The sequence below is a fragment of the Humulus lupulus genome, chromosome 6, assembly GCF_963169125.1.
Source record: "Humulus lupulus chromosome 6, drHumLupu1.1, whole genome shotgun sequence".
Lineage (NCBI taxonomy): Eukaryota > Viridiplantae > Streptophyta > Magnoliopsida > Rosales > Cannabaceae > Humulus > Humulus lupulus.
In genome coordinates, this window is record NC_084798.1 from 144,457,408 (window position 1) to 144,478,533 (window position 21,126).

General features: G+C 42.9%; 1 protein-coding gene across 1 annotated transcript; it reads right to left on the bottom strand.

The window, feature by feature from the left end:
• Positions 1 to 17,807: 17,807 nt before the first annotated feature.
• On the bottom strand, positions 17,808 to 18,323 carry LOC133785519 (uncharacterized mitochondrial protein AtMg00860-like). Its single transcript, XM_062224745.1, has one exon. It carries the CDS (start codon positions 18,321 to 18,323, stop codon positions 17,808 to 17,810), a length of 516 nt encoding a protein of 171 aa, XP_062080729.1.
• Positions 18,324 to 21,126: the final 2,803 nt, after the last annotated feature.

Genomic DNA, 21,126 nt, shown 5'->3' on the forward strand with positions numbered 1-21,126 from the left:
CTGACCTTACTTTGTCGCGGAGGAACCCGAACCGCAGAGCCTGAGTCCACTTGCCTCTTGCTTCCCGAGGGACGTTGTCCCCTGTCAGGAGGATTCTGTTCCCCAGATTTCTGGCATCTAGGGCTTTTGGGACGCTGCTCACCCAATTCATCTTGTGTTTTTGAACGTTATCCCAACCAAATGGAGAGGGTGGTTGTTGCTCGCTGTTTCTGTAAGGATTTTCGGTTGGTCTTTCTTGCTGAGCAGCGGAAGGTTACTCTGGTCTATGAGGACTCCTTGTGTGTGGTGGATCGTGATGATATTGGGGATGCTCTAACTTTGGATTTTGGTGAGGGTGAGAGCTTGGTGGGTGATCTGGTTGAGAGGCTAGTGTCTGAATGGAAAGTTGTCGTGGTGTCTCTCTATCGGCAGTCCATGTCAGCCTGCCGCTCATTCAGTTTTCGGCGCTGCCGGTCAATCTCAATTTTCTGCAGCACCATCATTTTAGCCAAATTCTATTAATTAGCTTTTAGAGTAGCTAATTCCTCTTGCAATACTATAAAAGTTGTTCGCAGGGTTTCAACATCCATCTCTTCTTCTTCCAATTCCACCTGTGGCTCTTCCTCCGCTACATTTTGTGGAGGAGGTTGATTTGGCATACTCTCAGATGTCTGTCCCAATTTCCTAGAGGTTTTCGCCATTGTTTATCCTAAAGTTCTTGAGTTCAGCTCTCAACGAGAGCACCAAAATGTTGACTGATGATTTAGCCAACGACACAGAGTCACTAAAATGATAAGAATTTATAAGTTGAATGCAAGAAATAAATAACACAAATTTTTTATAGTGGTTCGGCCCCAGAGATTGGTAATAATCTACGTCCACTTAGTGATTTTATTGATGTAAGCCTTAAAACCAACGATCAGCAAACTAGGGTTCACTAAGTTTCACAAGCTCCAAAGTGGAACGCAAAAATCGTGTATAAAAACACTTGTTCTCTCTAAATACCCAATTCCTCCCCTTTAAATGAATCTCATGAGTCCTATTTATAGGCTCAAGGATGTAAAAATAGGCCAATGGGCCGTGTTTAAACTTTGTTACAATCATCTTTGAATAATAACAGAATTCATAATAGTTCCACATAAAGAGGGTCAAATATCTTAGAAATATCTGACTTATAACTGTATTTGAACTCTGGCTTCGTTACTACGATTAGACCTGGTCGCATATATCAACATACCTTTTGTCGTACTGTTCAGCATCTTTCATGGTCGTTGGTCGACCAGACAATCATCACTAAACAGTCATGTGCTATCCATGTGCACCCCGATCATGCCACATCAGCAAGCAAATATTTTTTGGTTAAACATCTTTATTGATGATATCTGATTATACTCAAAGAGTCGGGAATAACATGTGAAGCACTTAGAATTAGTTCTCCAATGTTTACGTGAAGAAAAGTTATATGCTAAGTTTTCTAAGTGTTTGGTTTGGTTGGATAAGGTAGAATTTTTGGGTCATGTAGTATCCAAATATGGAATTTTAGTTGACCCTACAAATATTGAAGGCGTAAATCAATGAAAACAACTGCAGAATGCTAATAAAGTTCAAAGTTACCTTGGGTTAGTAGGATATTGTAGGCGCTTTGTGAAAGGATTTTCCAAGATAGCCACACCTTTGATGACTCCCACACATTAAGACTTAAAATTCGTGTGGATTGAGGAATGCAACAGAAGCTTTCAAGAATTAAAGGAAAGGCTAACTACCCCTCCCGTACTAACAATCCCTACATGAACAAAAGGATATGTGATTTATAGCAATGCCTCTGCACAAGGGTTGGGGGCAGTATTAATGCAACATGGTATAGTGATAGAGATGCCTCTCAATAATTGAAGGATAATGAGAAGAATTATCCAACTCATGACCTGGAATTGGCTGTAGTGATATTCACTCTAAAGATTTGTTGGCATTATCTGTATGGAATACACTACGATATTTATACTGATCAAAAGAGTCTGAAATTTATATTTACTCAGAAGGAGTTAAACATGAGGCATCATAGATGGTTGGGGTTACTTAATGATTACAATTATGATATTTTATACCACCTGAGCCGAAGACTAATGGCATATGTGATGATGGTGTGAGATATTCCTCAAGAATTACAATATCTCTACAATTGATCTGGAAATAATAGTTGGGTGCTTCGCCAATACGAAAATCCAACCATCTATTATGGAAGCCAGTTGAGGAAGACAATTAATAGATCCAGTACTCGATGTTATCAAGCATGAAGTGAGGAAAAACTTGAAACCTGGATTCCATATCTCAAAAGACAGGGTGTTGGGATATAAAGGAAGAATTTGTGTGTCAAATGATGCAGAGATTAAATGGTATATTATCTATGAAGCACACAATACCCCTTATGTTATGCATCTAGGTATCACCAAGATGTACCATGATTTGGTTAAGTATTTCTGGTGGCTAGGAATGAAAAAAGAAGTAGTGGATCTTGTGACTCATTGTATGATTTTCCATTAGACAAAAGCATAACACCAGAGACTCACAGGGTTATTACAATCGTTACAATTCCCGGGATTGAAATAGGAAATCAATACCATTGATTTTGTTGTTGGCTTACCAACCTCATCAAAGGGTAAAGATTCAGTATGGGATATAATAGATAGAATGAATTGGAAGGAATTGGGGGATGTGTTCTCTTGTAATTTCAGTTAGGGTTGGTAGGATTTGGAGGTTCTAAACATAGATGATATGAGAAGTTTTAAAAAGAAGAAAAGAGAAGGAAAAGGAAACGGAAACGGAAGTTGAAACTGGAGAGAAGAGGAAAGGAAGAAGAGATCAAGGCTCAGTTGAGGTGAGTACTATAATTTTGGTTTTCTAGATTCATTCCCACCTTTGGTATAGCTAACTTAGTGAATTACGGTCTTGATGACTAGGGTTTGAAATACGAAAAGGGTGGAGAGAAGCTCTAGGGTTTCGACCACCATAGAAAGGTAATATTTTTTTAATTTCTTTATTTTGGTTATAGTTTTTCAACATATAGGGCCTGATCTTTGTTGTTAATCAAATATAAAGTTCTATGCTTTAAAAACTCTCTCTCTAGTCACTCATTCTGAGGTAAGGAAGTTAGATAGATTTTAAATGTTATGTATATATATATGTTTGTGTGTGTTATCTATGTCTATGTTAATGTTTCAAGCACAAGTATTGGGATCAGATGAGATAAACATGTATGTTCGGCAGACGTGCCCCAGAATATTGGCCAAATGTGGTCTCAGGAGAACAGTTTCCTCACCCATCTTCTATCCCACTTACTTGTTGCTTTTATGTTGTGAGGTTATGGTATTAATGTGAATGTTATAAAATACAATGCAATGGAAATGCTATGTTAAGGCTATGATTTCTACCAGTACTATTCTAGATCTAGTTTGATGGAGTTTACAATGGGGAGAGATGCTATGCTTGATGTATTATAATATTATTGCATGATATATGTACTTCCTTAATGGGCTCTAGTGCTCAATCCTTTATTTATGCTATGCTGCAAGTAAGATTTAGATGACTATTTATGGGTGTGGTGAGCGAAGTCCGATCAAGAGGATATGTTATACCATGGGGACCATTTAACCTTATGATGATCAAAAGAGAAAGGAATGCCAAGCTCATCAAAACATTTTAATTTTTTTTAGTTACTTTGTATCAAGACCATATGGTTACATTTCGAATTTAAATACTATATTTTATTTTCAAAATATGGATGTCAAATTATTGCATTACTAAGGGATTTTCAATAAGATTTTATGCATGATTTCATAAAGTAAAAGTTTATAGTTAAAACATTTAGAAATCTAGAGGGTTCTCATAGTTTAAGATTTTGGGGCAGTATATTTTGCTTTTTGGAGGAAATTACAAATGGGATTGGGGACACAATGAAATTTTGGCACTATTTTTCATCCCCAAACAGATGGACAGAGTGTGCATACAATATAATCCCTATAAGATATATTGAGAGCTTGTGTGCTAGATTTCTAAGGGTCATAGAGTGATAAGTTACCCCTAATAGAGTTCACTTATAACAACATCTGTCATGAGTCTATTAAGATGTATTCTAATGAGGTGTTATATGGAAGAAAATGTCGATCCACAATTTATTGGCATGAAGTTGGCGAAAGAAATTTCTTAGCGTCGGAAGAGGTCAACAAGGTAATCGAAGATATTCATAAGATTCGACAAAGACGTCGGACCTCTGTGGGTTGACAACGTAAATATGCTAACGTGCGAAGAATACCTTTAACCTTTGATGTAGGATAAAAGGTCTTTCTAAAGACAGCTCCCATGTGAGGAGTTATGCATTTTGGGAAAAAGGGAAAACTCATTCCCAGGTACATTGGACCTTTTGAAATCCTGGAAAGGATTGGACAGGTGGACTATCGATTAGCTATTCCACCCGCCTTGTCAAAAGTACACGATGTGTTTCATGTCTTGATGGTAAGAAAGTACCTGAACAATCCAACTCACGTATTGAGTTATGAACAACTAAGTGTAGATCCTAAACTTAGCTATAAAGAAAAACTAGTACGAATTTTTGATAAGAAAACATAAACTATTGATGAATAAGGTGATACCTCTAGTGAAAGTCTAGTGGTGTAATCACGGTGTTGAAGAAGCTACCGGGGAGTTACAAAAAAATATGTGTGATACATCCCATGCCACCAATATAACATTTTTAAGTCTTGATACATCTTCGTAGTCCATATATGTAAAGAATATGGAGTAGTGTGGGCCTCATCAAGAATCTCCTTTTTAACTTCTAGATCATCTGACACACATATTTGTTCCTTATATTTCATTGTTCCACAATTACTGAGAGTAAAATCTTTACTACTCCCATCTTGGATTCCTTCTTTATACTTTTTTATTTGCATATCTTTATCATGTCCTTCCGTAATTTTGTCTAGCAAAGTTGAATGCAGAGTCAAATTTGCTAAACCCCCTATGAAAAACTCTATACATGCTCGTTCTACCTCCTCCAAAAACATCGCAAGTATATTTCTTATAGCCACTACTTTCCCTTGGCTTCTACAACTTAGGGTGTCGGCTACCACGTTCGCCTTCCCCAGATGATACAATATTTCACATTCATAACCCTTGACTAATTCTAACAACCGTCGTTGCCTCATGTTTAACTCTTTTTGAGTAAAGAAGTATTTTAGGCACTTATAATCAATATAAATTTCACAGTTCTCCCGATAGAGATAGTGTCGCCATATCTTCTGTGTGAACACTACTTTTGTAATGTCCTCCTAATTAAGGACAGTTACACTATGTACTTTAAATTGTGTCAGACTTGCTAACCAAGTCGTTTGGTTTAAAAATGTGTAACTATAGCTAATGTCAAGGGTTAGGGTTAAAAAATTTGGCCAAAGGAACCGTTGACTTTTACTTCAAAAGATTCATACAGACATGGGATCCCAAAATATTACAACTAAACTTTTAAAAAGGTGTAAATACATCAAAAGTTATATTCGGTCGACCTAAGTGGCAAAAATAGGGCTACAACCCTAGTTCCTCTAAGAAATCCCTGGCTGTGGTGGTCGAGCAGTCGCATATGTACACGTCGCCACTGAAGCTCTCCAACTCATGGGTGGTCAAGCTTTCCCTTCCCCTTACCTGCACCACAAAGCACCCGTGAGCCAAGGCTCAGCAAGAAAACTCAACATGTGCATAAACAGAAAATACAACTTCCCAGATACTTATCTAGCTTGCCCAGCAATAATAACCTACATATACAGTCATTCAGTTACAAACAAGTGGTCATTGGAACAACTTGGGGCAACTGCCCTAAATATTTGGCCATAGAGCCAACCCTGGGGCCTATGCCCTAGCTACGTGACCATAGAGTCACCTGGGGCCCTCGCCCTTAGCTCTGAGTAACTAGCCATAGAGTTAGCCCAACACCTTTGGTTTTCCAACGACCATAGAGTCGACCAACGTCATAGTACGTTGCTGGTTTAGGCCTAAGCCTTCCAACCAACGCACAACACGCTTTTGCCGTCCTTAACTAATAAGTCAAGCCCTGATTTAGGTATTTAAGCTTTCATACAGAAGCATATATGAATAGGCATATTCCAACAAAACGATCATGCATGTATGTTAATCACATAACACCATCGAAAAATCGTACTCACAATACTAATCATATTTATTTAACGGGGCCTCATGCCCTAACCACAAAATTCATACAACGAACATGAAACACTTAAGCAAGTATCAACCAACATGTGAAACAATAGCTTAAACATAAACATCCTCGGGGCTCAAGCCCTAGTCATGATAATTGATAATAGTCAGGCCATGCCCTAATCACATATAACATGTATTGGGTGCAGTTTTCTAACCTCAAGTCCGAGTATAGCATAAATAAGAACGACCCTCGAGCATGATCCCAACTTCAAACCCTTAGCGATAACCTAGTCACAATCATAATATAGGATTCCATCAATAATGAGCATATAAAGGCTTCAGGACCGAGTCATAACCTCCGGGGCCTTAAATTCCACTAACCGGGTAGTGGAATCGATCCCTAGCCCTAAGGGAAAAAAGGTTCCCACTTTTTAAAATCTTCCCAAAGCCAAAAATGCCCAAGCGGGCCGCGACCTGACCCTGAAGGTCGTGGCGCGCCCCTCCTACCCTAGAGCCTCCCCCTCTGTCAAAGGGACACGGTCCGTGACCTGCCCTTGAGGGTCGCAGCGCGCGTCCCAGACAGAGACCTCCCAGGGCCCTGTGTTCAAGCTGAGTCGCGGCCCCTCAAGAACAGAGTCACGACTTGGCCCTGCGAACCCAGATTTTTCACACTTTCCAATAGCCAAACTCAATCCAAACTATCCCAATTTTACCCCAAAATCATAATTCAATTTCCGCTACAGTTATAACATCTTCCCATCAGCAAAACCCAACAAGAATCTAGTCTTAAAACTCATCAAAACACCAATTTCAATTCTTGAGCTAAAAGGTTCAAGAACACCTAAAAACAGCCATGGATTCTATAAAAATTCACCTATAACAGAGAGTTTGAATGGTTACCTTAGCTGTGAATGAAGATCCTCTAACCACAAGCTATCCAATTCCAATTCCAAGCCTTCAATTCTTTGATTTCTAGCCAAAATCCCTTTAGTTCTTCAAAGGTTAGGTTAATGAAGCTTAGAGAAAATGAGAGGAGGAGAGAGAAAGGGTCAGTTCAGTTTTTAAGTGTTGTTGTTGTTCTATTTGTTTCCTAAGGCTTAAGTGACTTAAGCTAATCCCAAGGCTCGGGGTACCAAAAACGTCCCCGAGGGCAAACTGGTCATATTCCCTAGTACTTCCTCCTAAACTCCCTAACTCCAAATATATTTCCAATTATTCATTTCCATTACCCGATAACCCAATTAAATTCCAAATACCCCTTGACTCGCCCCGAGTCGGGTATTGGGTCCTACTTATCCATAAATCAGCTACTGATGATGTGGTAAGGATTTTTGACACATGGCTGACACATAGCAGAGATACGACTCATCTATTGACCAACTTTATTTCCATACAAAAAGATCAAGTTTTATATACGACCAGCTTGGTCGTATATCTCGTTCATTTATGTAAAGATCTGTACAGTTGTGATGATATCCTAGAATATCTCTTCATTATGACCTGCAGATCCGATCATTAAGGATAGTAATTATTTCCTAATTCATGTAACTCTTCCTGAGCCTATAAATACACAAGAAATAGCTCAAGGAAGGGGATCGATCTTTTTCTTTCGGAATTATACTACTATTATCCATCGTTGTATTGCTTTCTTCTTCTAAGGTCTGTGAAACTCAGGAACCCTAGTTCTTTGATCACACCTTTGGAGCTCGATATTAATAATAGTATTAAGTGGATGTAGGTCATTACCAATCACTGGGGCCGAACCACTATAAATCTTTGTGTTCTTTATCTTTCCATTAGATTATTTTCAAGCTCTATATCATTTTTCTGTCGTTTTCTAGACTCTGTGTCATTGACCAAAATCAGGGTCAACATTCTAGTGCTTTCATTGAGAGACTTGAACCTCAAATATGGCTGAAGATGAACCTCCTCCCCCAAATATGGCTGAAGACGAACCTCATTTGGAGTTCGATGAGGAGGAAGTGGACTCTGAGGCCTTGAAGACAACACTGGGGGTGTTGCAAGATGAGTTGGCTGCTCTGAGGGTCTATCAGGAGAGTGCCACCGAGATAATGGCGTCACAGCAGAGGGAGATAGAGCGCCAGCGCCAAGAGCTAAGCGAGAGATAGGCGGAGATGGACCGTCGTCAGAGGGATTCCATGGTAGCCCTTGAAGCAGCCTTCCAGTTGGCTAGGAATCAGGCTGCACCTGCCTCGCAGCCTGATCAACCCCCAAGTGGGCCACCTCAAAGAGGCCCCAATCCTAGCCCTCCGCTCTAGCCAACAAGCCCTCAAAGGCTGGAGCAGCCACCGATGCCTCAGGATGATGTCCCACCTAGGGACCCTGAGACGTAGCCTCCGCCCCAGGCAGGTCGAGGCAATCCCCCACGTCCAAGGCAGAATAGGGACGGGCAACAGCCCCGCAGCCCTAGACACCCAGGGGGTGGAGAGCCGCACCCACCGAGCAGGGGGCAGCATCCTTCTGCCAACAAAAGGAACTCAGAGACCGGCTTTGCGGTCAAGGGCCCTCCACGGCATGACAATGCAAGGGGACCCACCTACCAGCGTAGGCCTCCCCCTAACGCTCAGGAAGTTCCAGCCCAAGGAGGCAACAAAGGAAACAGTCGAACCCACCATAGCCAGTTAAGGTTCAGAGATGGCCACGACTACAATGAGACTGACTCAGGCAGAGGGAATGCTGTTCGGAGAAACGAGGAGAGAGGTGGAGGCAGAAGCCCCCCACCTAGAGAAGACTGACAAGCAGGACATAATGCTGGGGGGCAGCCCAGACAAAACAACGTCTTTAGTCGGCTCGGACCCAGCGAGCAGTGACAAAGAGACAATGACTTGAGGGATGCACTCAACGACCACCGAGAAAGGCACGATGAGTACATTCCCCCAGCACCAGAGGCCCCAGCAATTCCGGAAGTCGTTCAGGCTCAAATCGATGCCCTGAACCAGGCTATGCAACAGCTGGTCGGGGGGCGGACATCGCATATTGAGTACAATCGGAGGAGAGGCACCCCTTTTGTACAAAGGATTGTTGTGGCAGAAACCCCCAGCAAATTCAAGATGCCAACTCTGCCAAACTTTGACGGGTACGGAGACCCGGTATCTCATGTAAACAAATTTGAGATACAAATGGACATTCAGAAAGTCTCTGAAGATGCTCGTTGCAGGATCTTCCCAGCGACCCTTTCTGATGCCGCTCAGGAGTGATTCTTTAAGTTCCCTTCTGCAAGTATAGTATCCTGGGAAATATTAGTGAAGAAGTTTTACAGACAGTTCTATGCGGGTCGAGTGCACCCCACCGAGGCAAACCAACTGGTCGAGATACGCCAGAAAGAAGGGGAGCCTTTGAAAGAGTATGTTCAACGCTTGATGCGAGCCGCAGCAGGAGCCAAGACTGTGGGCGATGAAGGAAAGATGATGGCCCTAACCGCTGGAGTTAGGCGCCATTCTCCTCTCTGAAGTAGCCTCAGGAAGCATGGGGTTAACACTACCCAAGAGTTTTTAGATCGAGCTGATCAGTACATCAAGCTCGAGGACGCGATCACCAACGAAGGAAAATCGCCAGCAACGGACAAGGGACCCAAAGAAGAAACTGCCAAAGCTGCGAACGGGTCTAAGCCCAATGGCAACGGTAAAAATGGTGGAAAGTGGGCGAATGGTGAACCCTCGACCTCCGAGAGTAAGCGCCCCAAAAATAATCGGTATGAATCGAAATTCACCAATTACACTGCCCTTGTCGAAGGCCGAGCCGAGGTTTTCCAAGCGACCAGCTCGAGCGTGCCCAACAGACGACCCACGCCTATAAGAAAAGATATCTCCAAGAGAGATTCAACAAAGTTCTGTCATTACCATAACGACTACGGGCATGACACCAATGAGTCTAACCAAGTGAAGGACGAGATTAAGTTCCTGATAAGACAGGGACACTTAAGACGATATGTATGAGCCATGGGAGGTTCTCAACGAGAGGCTCAAGATGGCAACAAGTCGGCGCCTGCACGCCAGCGCTCGCCACCTTTACAGCCAGCTCCCGTGGCAGGTACCCTACTCACCATCTGCAGAGGCCCGCATCTTGTAGGAGATAGTGGAAAAGCGAGGGAACGATACGCTCGAACCCTACGCCATGACCAAGACATCGAGATGATGAGTGTTGAGGATTGCGCACCCAAAAAGGCTCGAACAAAGGAGGAACCGATCACCTTCACTGATGATGACGCCTGGCATGTGCGATGCCCACACTCCGATCCGCTGGTCGTGGATGTCCAAATCGCAAATATGATGGTGAAGAGGGTGTTGGTCGATACAAGAAGTTCGGTCAACATCCTATATAAGTCCTCGCTGGAAAGGATGAAATTTTCCATCAAGGACCTAGAGCCATGCAACCAAACCATTTATGGTTTTACCAGAGAAGGGCTCACCCCAGTGGGGTCAATTAGACTCCCAGTCACAGCAGGTACCGCTCCTGCTAACAAGACATTACTCACTACTTTTATAGTGGTTGATTATCCTTCGACGTATAATGCCATGATAGGGAGACCAATTCTGGTTGACCTTCGAGCTGTCACTTCTGTATGGTACCTCGCCATGAAATTCCCAATAGATGCAGGAGTAAGGTGTGTGCTGGGAAACCAGCGGGAGGTGAGAGAATGCTACAATGCCTTGATCACCAAGGCAAAAAAGGGTGTATCGAGGGATGCCGCCGGAAAAGAGTTGCAAATGGCATCTGATGTTCAAGCCCGCTCAGGTGATAATCTTTCCAAATAGGGTGTTGCCCAAAGGGAGGATAGAGACTTAGATCCTCGCTTTGGGGATTTTGAAGAAGAAGTAGGCCTCATCGAGGACCTTGAAGAAGTCCAACTCGATGAGGGAAATCCGACCAGAGTTGTGAAAGTCGGTAAAAACTTAGATACAACAACAAAACAAGCACTGGTGGAGTTCTTAAAGAGGAACCAGGACGTCTTTGCCTGGTCGCATAAAGACATGGTTGGGATAGATCCTGCAATCATCAGCCATGTCCTGAACATTGACAAAAGCTTTCCACCTGTGCAACAGAAAAAAAGGTTGCTCGACAAAGACCGATCGAAAGCTTTGAAGGAAGAAGTCAAGAAGCTGAAGGAGAATGGGTTCATCAGGGTGGCATTTTATCCATCGTGGGTCTCCAATCCCGTACTCTTGCCCAAGCCGAATGGCAAGTGGCGTACATGCGTGGATTTTACAGACCTCAATAAAGCCTGCCCCAAAGACTGTTTCCCACTCCCAAGGATTGACCAGCTGGTTGATGCCACTGCAGGACACGAGATCCTCTCATTCATGGATACATACTCTAGGTATAATAAGATTGGTATGCATCCCCCTTATGAGGATCACTCTAGCTTTCGAACCGATACAGGGCTCTACTGTTACAAGGTGATGCCCTTTGGTTTGAAAAACGCGGGTGCGACTTACCAGATGCTCGCCAACCACATGTTTAAGGAGCTAATCGGGGCAAACATGGAGATTTACGTCGACGACATGCTGGTTAAGTCGAAGAAGGCAGAAGGACATGTAAGGGATTTGCAGGAATGCTTCAACGTCCTTAATAAATATAGGATGAAGCTAAATCCCATTAAATGTTCCTTCAGAGTTGGATCAGGGAAGTTCTTGGGATTCATAGTTAACTTAAGAGGAATTAAAGCTAATCCCGAGAAGATAAAAGCCCTGATCGAGATGAAGTCGCCAGTGAAGATTAAGGATGTCCGAAGTCTGACTGGGAGAATTGCCGCTCTTAGTATATTTATTTCAAAATCAATGGACAAGTGTGTCCCATTTTTCAATCTACTTAGAGGCAATAAGAAATTTGAATGGATCGATGAGTGTGAACAGGCCTTTCAAGAACTAAAAACGCATATGGCGCAGCCACCCATCCTGTCGAAGTCGGTCGATAAAGAGACCTTGTTCATCTACCTGGCAATCACAGATTACGCTGCTAGTGCTGTTCTGGTGAGAGAAGAAGAAGGTGTGCAGAAGGCTGTATATTACGTAAGCAAAAGGCAGATCATAGCAGAATTGAGATATCCCCCCATTGAAAGGTAAGCCTACTACTTAGTATTGGCCTCTAGGAAGCTGCAGCCTTACTTCTAAGCCCATCCGATTAGGGTATTGACCAACCAGCCTCTTTGGCAAGTCCTGCAATAGCCAGAGGCTGCCGAAAGATTACTAAAGTGGGCAGTCGAACTCGGGCAATTCGATATATCTTACCTGCCGCGAGCATCGATAAAGGGACAAGCCTTAGTTGACTTCATCGCTGAGTTCACAGAGCCTGTGGATGGCGAGCAGATCGAGGAGCCTAACGAACCCGAATATCAAATCCAAGCACCCTCGTGGAAATTGTTCACAGATGGTTCATCTAACGAATCCCATGCAGGAGCAGGGGTGATATTGATAATGCCGGAAAGGCATCGATTTCACTTGCAATAAGATTTGACTTCACTGCCTCTAACAATGAGGTTGAATATGAAGCACTGCTCGCTGGACTGCGATTAGCCAAGGATATGAACATAAAAAGCGCTTGACGATTATAGTGATTCTCAACTAGTCGTGAATCAAATCTTAGGAGAGTATCAAATGCGAGGATTAAAGATGGTCGCCTATCTGAACAAGGCAAAGGATCTGTTAGACCAGTTCGACAGAGACACTCTCCAGCAAGTGCCTCGTGATCAGAATTCCAACGCAGATGCTTTGGAAAAGTTGGCAAGTGCAAAAGATGCTGATACTTTGAACATAGTGCCAGTCGAGCGACTATCTGTGCCCAACATCCAAGCAACAGAAACCACTTTAGTCATCCAGATGACGGATACATGGATGGTGCCATATGTGGAGTATCTATCAAGCGGCGTGCTACCAGCGGACAGAAACAAAGCTAGGACCCTTCAGCGACAAGCTGCTAGGTATATCCTGGTCGATGGAATCATGTACCTAAGGGGATACTCACTGCCGCTCCTAAGATGTATTACAAAGGAGAAAGCCAAAGAGTTAATGAAGGAGGTACACGAAGGCTTTTACGGGGACCACGCTGGGGGGCAAAGCCTGTCGAAAAAGATCCTAAGGTAGGGATATTTTTTTCCAGCCATGAATGAAGACTCCATGGAGTTCGTGTGAAAATGTGACAAGTGTCAAAGGTTTTCTAAAATCCCGCGAGCAACTGCAAATGAGTTAAATCAAATGCAGAGTCCATGGACCTTTGCGGTTTGGGGAATAGATCTAATCGAATCTTTGCCTACGGGGAAAGGTGGTGTAAAGTACGCAGTGGTTGTCGTCGACTACTTCACCAAATGGGCCGAAGATGAGCCATTCACGACCATAACGACGAAGAAAGTGCTTGACTTCGTAGTCAAAAACATCATCTGTCGCTATGGATTTCCAAAGAAGATAGTCTCGGATAACGGCACCCAGTTCGACAGTGATCTATTCACAGATTTCTGCAAACGTCACGATATTATCAAAAGTTTTTCTTCAGTCGCTCATCCCCAGGAAAACGGGCAAGTCGAGGCAGTCAACAAAATGCTAAAGGATACACTGAAGAAAATACTTGAAGAAGCTAAGGGAGCATGGCCAGAACAGTTGCTTGAAGTCCTCTAGTCGTACAGAACTTCCCACCGAACAGCAACAGGTCATACCCCATTTTCCTTGGCATACGGGTATGAGGCCATGTTGCCTGTCGATTTGGATCCACCCTCTCACCGCAGGATAACATACAACCAGGATTCTAACAGCCAGCTCTTGATGGAATCCTTGGACTCAATTGATCAAAGGCATGAACAAGCCCAGCTCCGAGTAGCTGCATAACAGCAGAAGGTCGCCCGGTATTTCAACTCCAAAGTTCGAGAAAGAAAATTCAATGTTGGAGACCTTGTGCTCCGAAGAGTTTTTCTTAACACCCGCAACGAAGCTGCTGGAGTACTCGAGCCAAATTGGGAAGGGCCTTACCAGATTGATGATGTCCTTCACCCAGGCACTTATAAACTTGCACGCTTAAACGGAGTCAACCCGGCCGCAGCAGATGGAGTCTGCTGCTCGTAGGGAGAAGGCAGAGTCGCGGTGGCAGAGGGCTTGTCCTCCGAAGGGCTTGCATTCCGAGCCTTCTTCACCTGAGGCTCTTTGCTGCTCTCCCCAGTATGTCTCTTACTGGCTTTCTTCTTGCTTGGAGGGGCAGCAGCAGCCTCTGGGGTGCAGTAAATATCGAACACGTTGGTAGAGTCCATGCCTGAAAAACAAGAACAAAGTCAAACAGTGAGATAGCATGAATAGCCAAACACATTACATCATAAAAAGAAACAAAAAAGGATTGCAAATTCCAATACCTGAGCTATTATAACTGGTCGTTACACTACAGACTCTACTAGTCTTACACTCATTCTTTGACACGAAGAAGTCTGGCCCTAAGTGTGGAGCATATTTAAAATTGTCGTCCCCGTCGAATAGATGACAAGGAATTGGCAAGTTGTCTAAAAGCAAAATTACTATACTGTTGTCATCCGATGAGTCGTCAAAAAGTTCGGCAGGCTCAGTGGCCTTCTGCTTTCCTTTCCCTAAGGGGGCCAAGGGCCTCTCTGTTCGAGGAGTGCTAGCAGGTTCCCTGATCGTGACCCTAGTTGGTCTCCTCCGTGGAGGTGACACTTGAGGTTGTTGCTCGGGTTCCTCTTCGACGCGAGCACTCCCTGTCGAAGGCCCCCTCGTATCCGATTGAGGGGCCCAGAGGCCAGCCAACCTAAGGTTAGCCTCTGTAACCAAATTCTTGACACTCTTGTCAGCATCAGTCATGCTGGCTAAGAGTGCCGATTTTGACTCCATGCCCGGAGTTGGGTTTGGTCGCAGCCACGGGCCTGGGAGACATCAAAAGTATAAGACATTGTGGAGGAAAACACTAAGTTAAGAAGTCAGCCAGCGATATGAAAGTTTTACCTCCTCGCGCGAAAGCTAGGTTGTCCACGACTAGGTCAGCCGTAAGGAAGTACTCTTGGTAATGCCTCCCCACGTTTGAGATGTGGGTCATGTCAGTCAGGAAAGTGTGCCCAGTTTCTTGATGGCAAAGGTGGAAGAACCCCGTGCCTTCATGTTGGGGTTAGATTTGAGGTCGAACAGGTAGTTGACCTCATGAGGCGATGGCGCGGGCCATTTTTTCTGGCTATATAGGATAAAGAGTGCAACAAGCATCCTATATCCATTCGGGGTTATTTGAAAGGGGCAACTCCAAAATAGTTGGCCACCCCCTAAAAGAATGGGTGAAGAGGCAAGGTGGCCCCTGCCTCAATATGAAACCGCGACCAGGCGTTATAGGCGCCTCCAGGTAGATTAGCCATTTGCTCTGGGTTGGGTTTGACTAGGGTCACCCCTGGAAGACTGTATTTCCTTAAGTATTTAGCGATCATTCTGACCGTCACCCTACTTTCAGAGACTACATGCCACTCAACATCCGGTTGAATAGCGTGTCGAGGGCCGGCATGTCTTTGGATGTTTGGGTTGGGAGCATTTTCATCTCGACCACTGGTCAAGGGAGCATCAGCCGGAGCAGCAGGCTGATGGGAAGTGTCGGAGTTTTCTCTTTTCTGGCCCTTGGTTTTGGTGCGAGCCATGTTTCGGGTCAAGACTGCGGAAGTGTTTGGATTAATACGAGAAAAGGGAATATCTGGTATCAATGTCGAGGGTTGTTCTTCGTCCTCGAGCAGTTGAGCTAGGATATTGTCATTAATGGGTCTTTCTCCTCCCCACGGGTCTTGCATATAAACTGCAAACAGGCAAAGGAGGAGATAAGACGCACAGCCTCGGAGCTTATGTTGAAAGTTGGAATAATATTGCTCGCGTCTATCAACCAGTAGCATTCTAACTGAAACACTAAGTTTTATGCGAGCAGTTTGAAAAATGGATCAAAAAGTGAAAGTAAAAAGTTTTTCTGAAAAAATCTTTTTCAACTCCAAAGAGGCGGGAAAAACCCAGTTCTTTAGCTAGCCTATGTCCATGATCCTGACTATCAAACTAATTCCTAACTTTTATAGAGCAAAAATACACTACCCTATCAAGCATCAAACGGTATATACAAAATCTTCACAAATTTCTACCCAAGAACACAAAAAGTTTCAGAGCACAAAAGCAGCATGCATGGCATCTCAAAGGGTTAAACAGTGAAGAAAATTTACCTGAATGAAGATTGGAGATCCTGAAAAGGAATAGCTTTGGGTTTGCAGGCGAAAGATCCTTAGCAAAGCGATTGAAACTTTGAAGTTCTGGGCTCTGGAATATAGCTCTTAAGAGTTCTTGGCAAAAAGATGGCGTGTAAAAAGTTAAAAGAAGAATGTGGGGATTATTTATAGAAACTGAGGTGTGCCGAAAAAGGGTAATCATGAGTTACCTTTTTCAAGGCATGGGGGAGTGTAACAGCCGTCGGAAAGGTTTCTTGAAAACAGAAAAGGCATGATTGGACGTGATTAGGTCACATTTTTCAAGAACGCACGAAAGGCTCTGACAGATTTCGTGGGGCATACGAAAAGTTATTTTCCTAAAGTTTACTTATTGCTGGTCGCAATAAATAAACTTGGGGGGCAAATATTTATCCATAAATCAGCTGCTGATGACATGGCAAGGATTTTTGACACATGGCGGACACGTAGCAGAGATACGGCTCGTCTATCGACCAGCATTATTTCCACACGAAAAGATCAAGTTTTATATATGACCAACTTGGTCGTATATCTCGTTCATTTATGTAAAGATCTGTACAGTTGTGATGATATCTGAGAACATCTCTTCATTATGACCTGATGATCTGATCATTAAAGATAGATATTATTTCCTAATTCATGTAACTCTTCCTGAGCCTATAAATACACAAGAAATAGCTCAAGGAAGGGGATCGATCTTTTTCTTTCAGAATTATACTACTAGTATCCATCGTTGTATTGCTTTCTTCTTCTAAGGTCTGTGAAACTCAGGAACCCTAGTTCTTTGATCACACCTTTGGAGCTCGATATTAATAATAGTATTAAGTGGACGTAGGTCATTACCAATCACTCAGGCCGAACCACTATATATCTCTTTGTTCTTTATCTTTCCATTAGATTATTTTCAAGCTCTGTATCATTTTCCTGTCATTTTCTAGACTCCGTGTCGTTGACCAAAATCAGGGTCAACAGGTCCCGTTGTGACTTTCCCGCTAACCTACTCCCTAGGATCGTCTCGTGCCGAGTAACCCAAATAAACTCACTTAATAATGTGGTCTCATGCATATATCACATATATGCATATATATATATAATTATGCCCACAATGGGCCAAATTATCAAGATTTCCCTTCTAATAAGAAACGGGCCCACATGCATATTTAATATCCCTAAGCATGCACAACTAGCTATATTATCACATATTCCACATAATTACAATTAAATATAGCAAATAAGCTTATAATTCCATATATTTCCATCCTAGCCCCCTAATCAAGGCCCTAAGCCTTATTAGGTAATTTTGGGACATTACAACTGTTGCCAATTACAAGCCGTGTGTCGGGTAGCGTTGTTCATATTCTTTCAACTGCCTAGATGCATATGCTATCACCTTCTCCGCTTGCATCAATACGCACCCTAGTCCCTACTTCGACGCATCACAATATACCACAAATTTCTCATTATCTGTGGTTAGACATAATACAAGTTCCGTGATAAATGTATCTTTTAACTCTTGAAAACTCCGCTCGCAATCCTTACTCCATACAAACTTGATACCCTTTATGGTTAGTTTTGTCAAGGGCGTAGCAATCTTAGAAAACCCTTCTACGAATTTTCGAAAATAACTCGCTGACCCAAGAAAACTTCTCACCTCTGAAGCATTCTTTGGTTGTGGCCAATCTTTTATGGCTTTGAACTTTATTGGGTCCACCTTAATACCATCCTTACTAACAATGTTTCCTAAAAATGCCACTTGAGTTAGCCAAAATTCGCACTTCTTGAATTTTGCATAGAATTGATGTTCCCTCAACCTTTGCAGCGTCAATCTCAGATGTTCTTCGTGTTCTTCTTCAGTTTGTGAATATATTAGAATGCCATCTATAAATACTATCATGAACTTATCCAAATAGTCCTTGAAGACTCTATTCATAAGGTCCATAAATGTCGCTGAGGCATTGATAAGTCCAAAAGACATCACCAAGAATTCATAATGGTCGTACCTACTATGGAATGTTGTCTTCGGAATGTCCCCTTCCTTCACCCTTAACTGGTGGTATCCCGACCTCAGATCTATCTTTGAGAACATCGTCTTTCCTTGGAGTTAATCAAAAAGATCGTCTATCCTTGGAAAAGGGTATTTGTTCTTGATGGTGACCCTATTAAGTTCCTTATAATCAATGCACATTCGTATTGACCCATCCTTGTTCTTTACGAATAACACTGGTGCTCCCCATGGTGAGTAACTTGGCCTAATGAAACCTAGGTCAAGTAGTTCCTGCAGCTGAACCTTTAACTCCGTCAATTAAGCAAGCACCATTCTATAAGGTGCTTTCGATATTTGCATTGTTTCCAGTGCTAGCTCGATCGTGAACTCAATTTCTCGATGTGGTGGTAATCCTGGTAAGTCTTCTGGAAATACATCCAAGTAGTCACGTATTATCCTCGTGTCTTCCGATTTCTGCGTCCCCATTTCTACTTTATTAACCACACTCGCCAAAAATCCCATACATCCATGAAGTAACATCTTCCCAACTTCTAATGCTGAAATGATAGGAATTCGTAGTCCTGTTGTCGTTCCCATGAACGAAAAAGGCTCCTCTCCGTCAGGCTTAAACACCACCATTTTCTTCTTGCAATTAATGGTAGCGTTGTATTTCGTCAACCAATCCATCCCAACGATTACGTCAAAATTATACATATCCAGCTCAATCAAGTCTACATACAGCTCCCTACCATTTACCCTCAAAGGCAAAGCTCTAAACCATTTCCTAGATATTACCACCTCCCTTGTTGGTAACATGGTCCCAAACCCCTTAGCATGCATCTCATGGGGTATATTAAATATATCCATTATTCTCTTAGCAACAAATGAATGAGTGGCTCTAGAATCAATTAAAACATGACAATCAATTCCAGCGATAAATATATGACCTGAGACCGTGGGAGTTCTTGCTTCTGCCTGAGGCTTGGTGAGAGCGAACACACGTGTCGGAACCATATTATCGTCCTTCTCATGGTGTTCTTTAACCCCTTCCTAAGTCTTATGTGGGTTGTTCCTCTTGATTTTTCCTTCCTTACCACAACCATAACACGCGTTAGCCCGACATTCGCCTTGTTGGCGCTTCTTACATTTATCACACTCTGGGTACCGTACCCATTCCTTGTTACCATTGCAATTATTTCCCTTATTATCTATGGCCCTCTTATCTTGGCTTGACTGCTCTGCCTGGTCACTTCCTTTCCTTTTCTAATCATTAGAGTTATGACCTTGGGAGGCGTTCTTTCTTGCCTCTCTTTTAGCAGCACCCTCCTTCCAGATTCTGTCTTCCACTCTTTCAGTAGTGAGGGCCCTTTCCAGAACCTGAGCATATCTACTGTTGCCCCCTACTGATATAATCTCCACATCTCTGGCTATCATAGGCTTTAAGCCTCGAACAAACTTGTCTACTCTAGTTGCATTGGTTGGCACTAAATTTTCCGCAAACTTGGCAAGCTTGTCAAAATTTAGTGCGTACTCTGTCACCGTCATATTCCCTTGAGTCAAGGTGGAAAACCCATCCACCTTTAATGCTCGTACTACAGCATTGTAGTACTTGTCATTAAAAGCTTGCTGAAATTCTGCCCACGTCATTGCAGTAACGTCTCTTTCCTGGGTGATAACTTCCCACTAGATTCTTGCATCATCCCTCAGCATGTGAGTTGCACAAGCCACCCTGTCATTTCCTTCAACTCCCATGAAGTCCAGAATTGACCCCATCATGCTCATCCATTGCTCTGCCTTCCATGGATCAGCACTCCCCTCAAACACTGGAGGATGTTGCTTCTGAAACCTTTCATACAATGGTTCCAAATGATTGTAAGCATCAGGAATCGGTGCTATAGATTGTTGAACGTCTCTGATCAATGGTGTTGGTTGAGCTTGTTGATGCCTCAACTATCTCAGTTCCCTTAACTCCTTGGCCTGTTTTCTCATGTCTTCTTGCATGGCCATAAACTGTGCCTCCAACCTTTGGTAGGCGATATGAGGATCTTCCTCGCACCTATTTCCCCCATTAGCTGGTGGAGGGTTGTCACTGCGGTTAGCTCGCGTACTGGGTCTCACAACACGTTGGCCTTCAAGGTTGTGATTCAACCCAGCATTCCTTCGTATTGATCTTCAATTTGTGTCTGAAACCAACAGTGTATCTTAGTGTAACTTTTTTTTTAAATCAGAAACCAAAACATACTTTTAAATCCATCAAGCAACTAATCTTCATTTATTCATAAAGTCCAAAATATTCGGAAACATTTATCATTCACAAAATTTCATAACCCGATCCGTTTACAACGAAATGTCTACAACCACTTCCTATGCACAAGAAAAGAACTATTGAGCATATCTAACAACTTTGCTGAAATTTCTTGATCAGATGGTTCATTGGACATTGCAAACCCTTGTTGTCTTACAAAGGCCTTAATTGTACACTTGTGCTTAGCACCTTCCTGAGCTCTGTCTTGTACGTGCTTCCACATCGTTTGAAGTTCTTCCAGCATTCTGCTAGAGGAAATCGTATCTCTGAATACTTCGTACTTCTTCTTTCAACTTAGCAGTCCTCCTTCCCATACCACATCTATAATACGCTTATTGATCATCACACAATGGCCACTAAGTTCTCGATACTCCATTGTGAAAAATGGTTCATCCTTATCCTTCGTACCTTTCTTATCCTTCTTGCTAGCTTCCTTCGCTGAGTCTTGTTCAA

What these genes read in the sequence shown, in the direction of transcription:
- LOC133785519 (XM_062224745.1), bottom strand. Translation starts at nt 18,323, where the DNA reads ATGGACCTTATGAATAGAGTCTTCAAGGACTATTTGGATAAGTTCATG.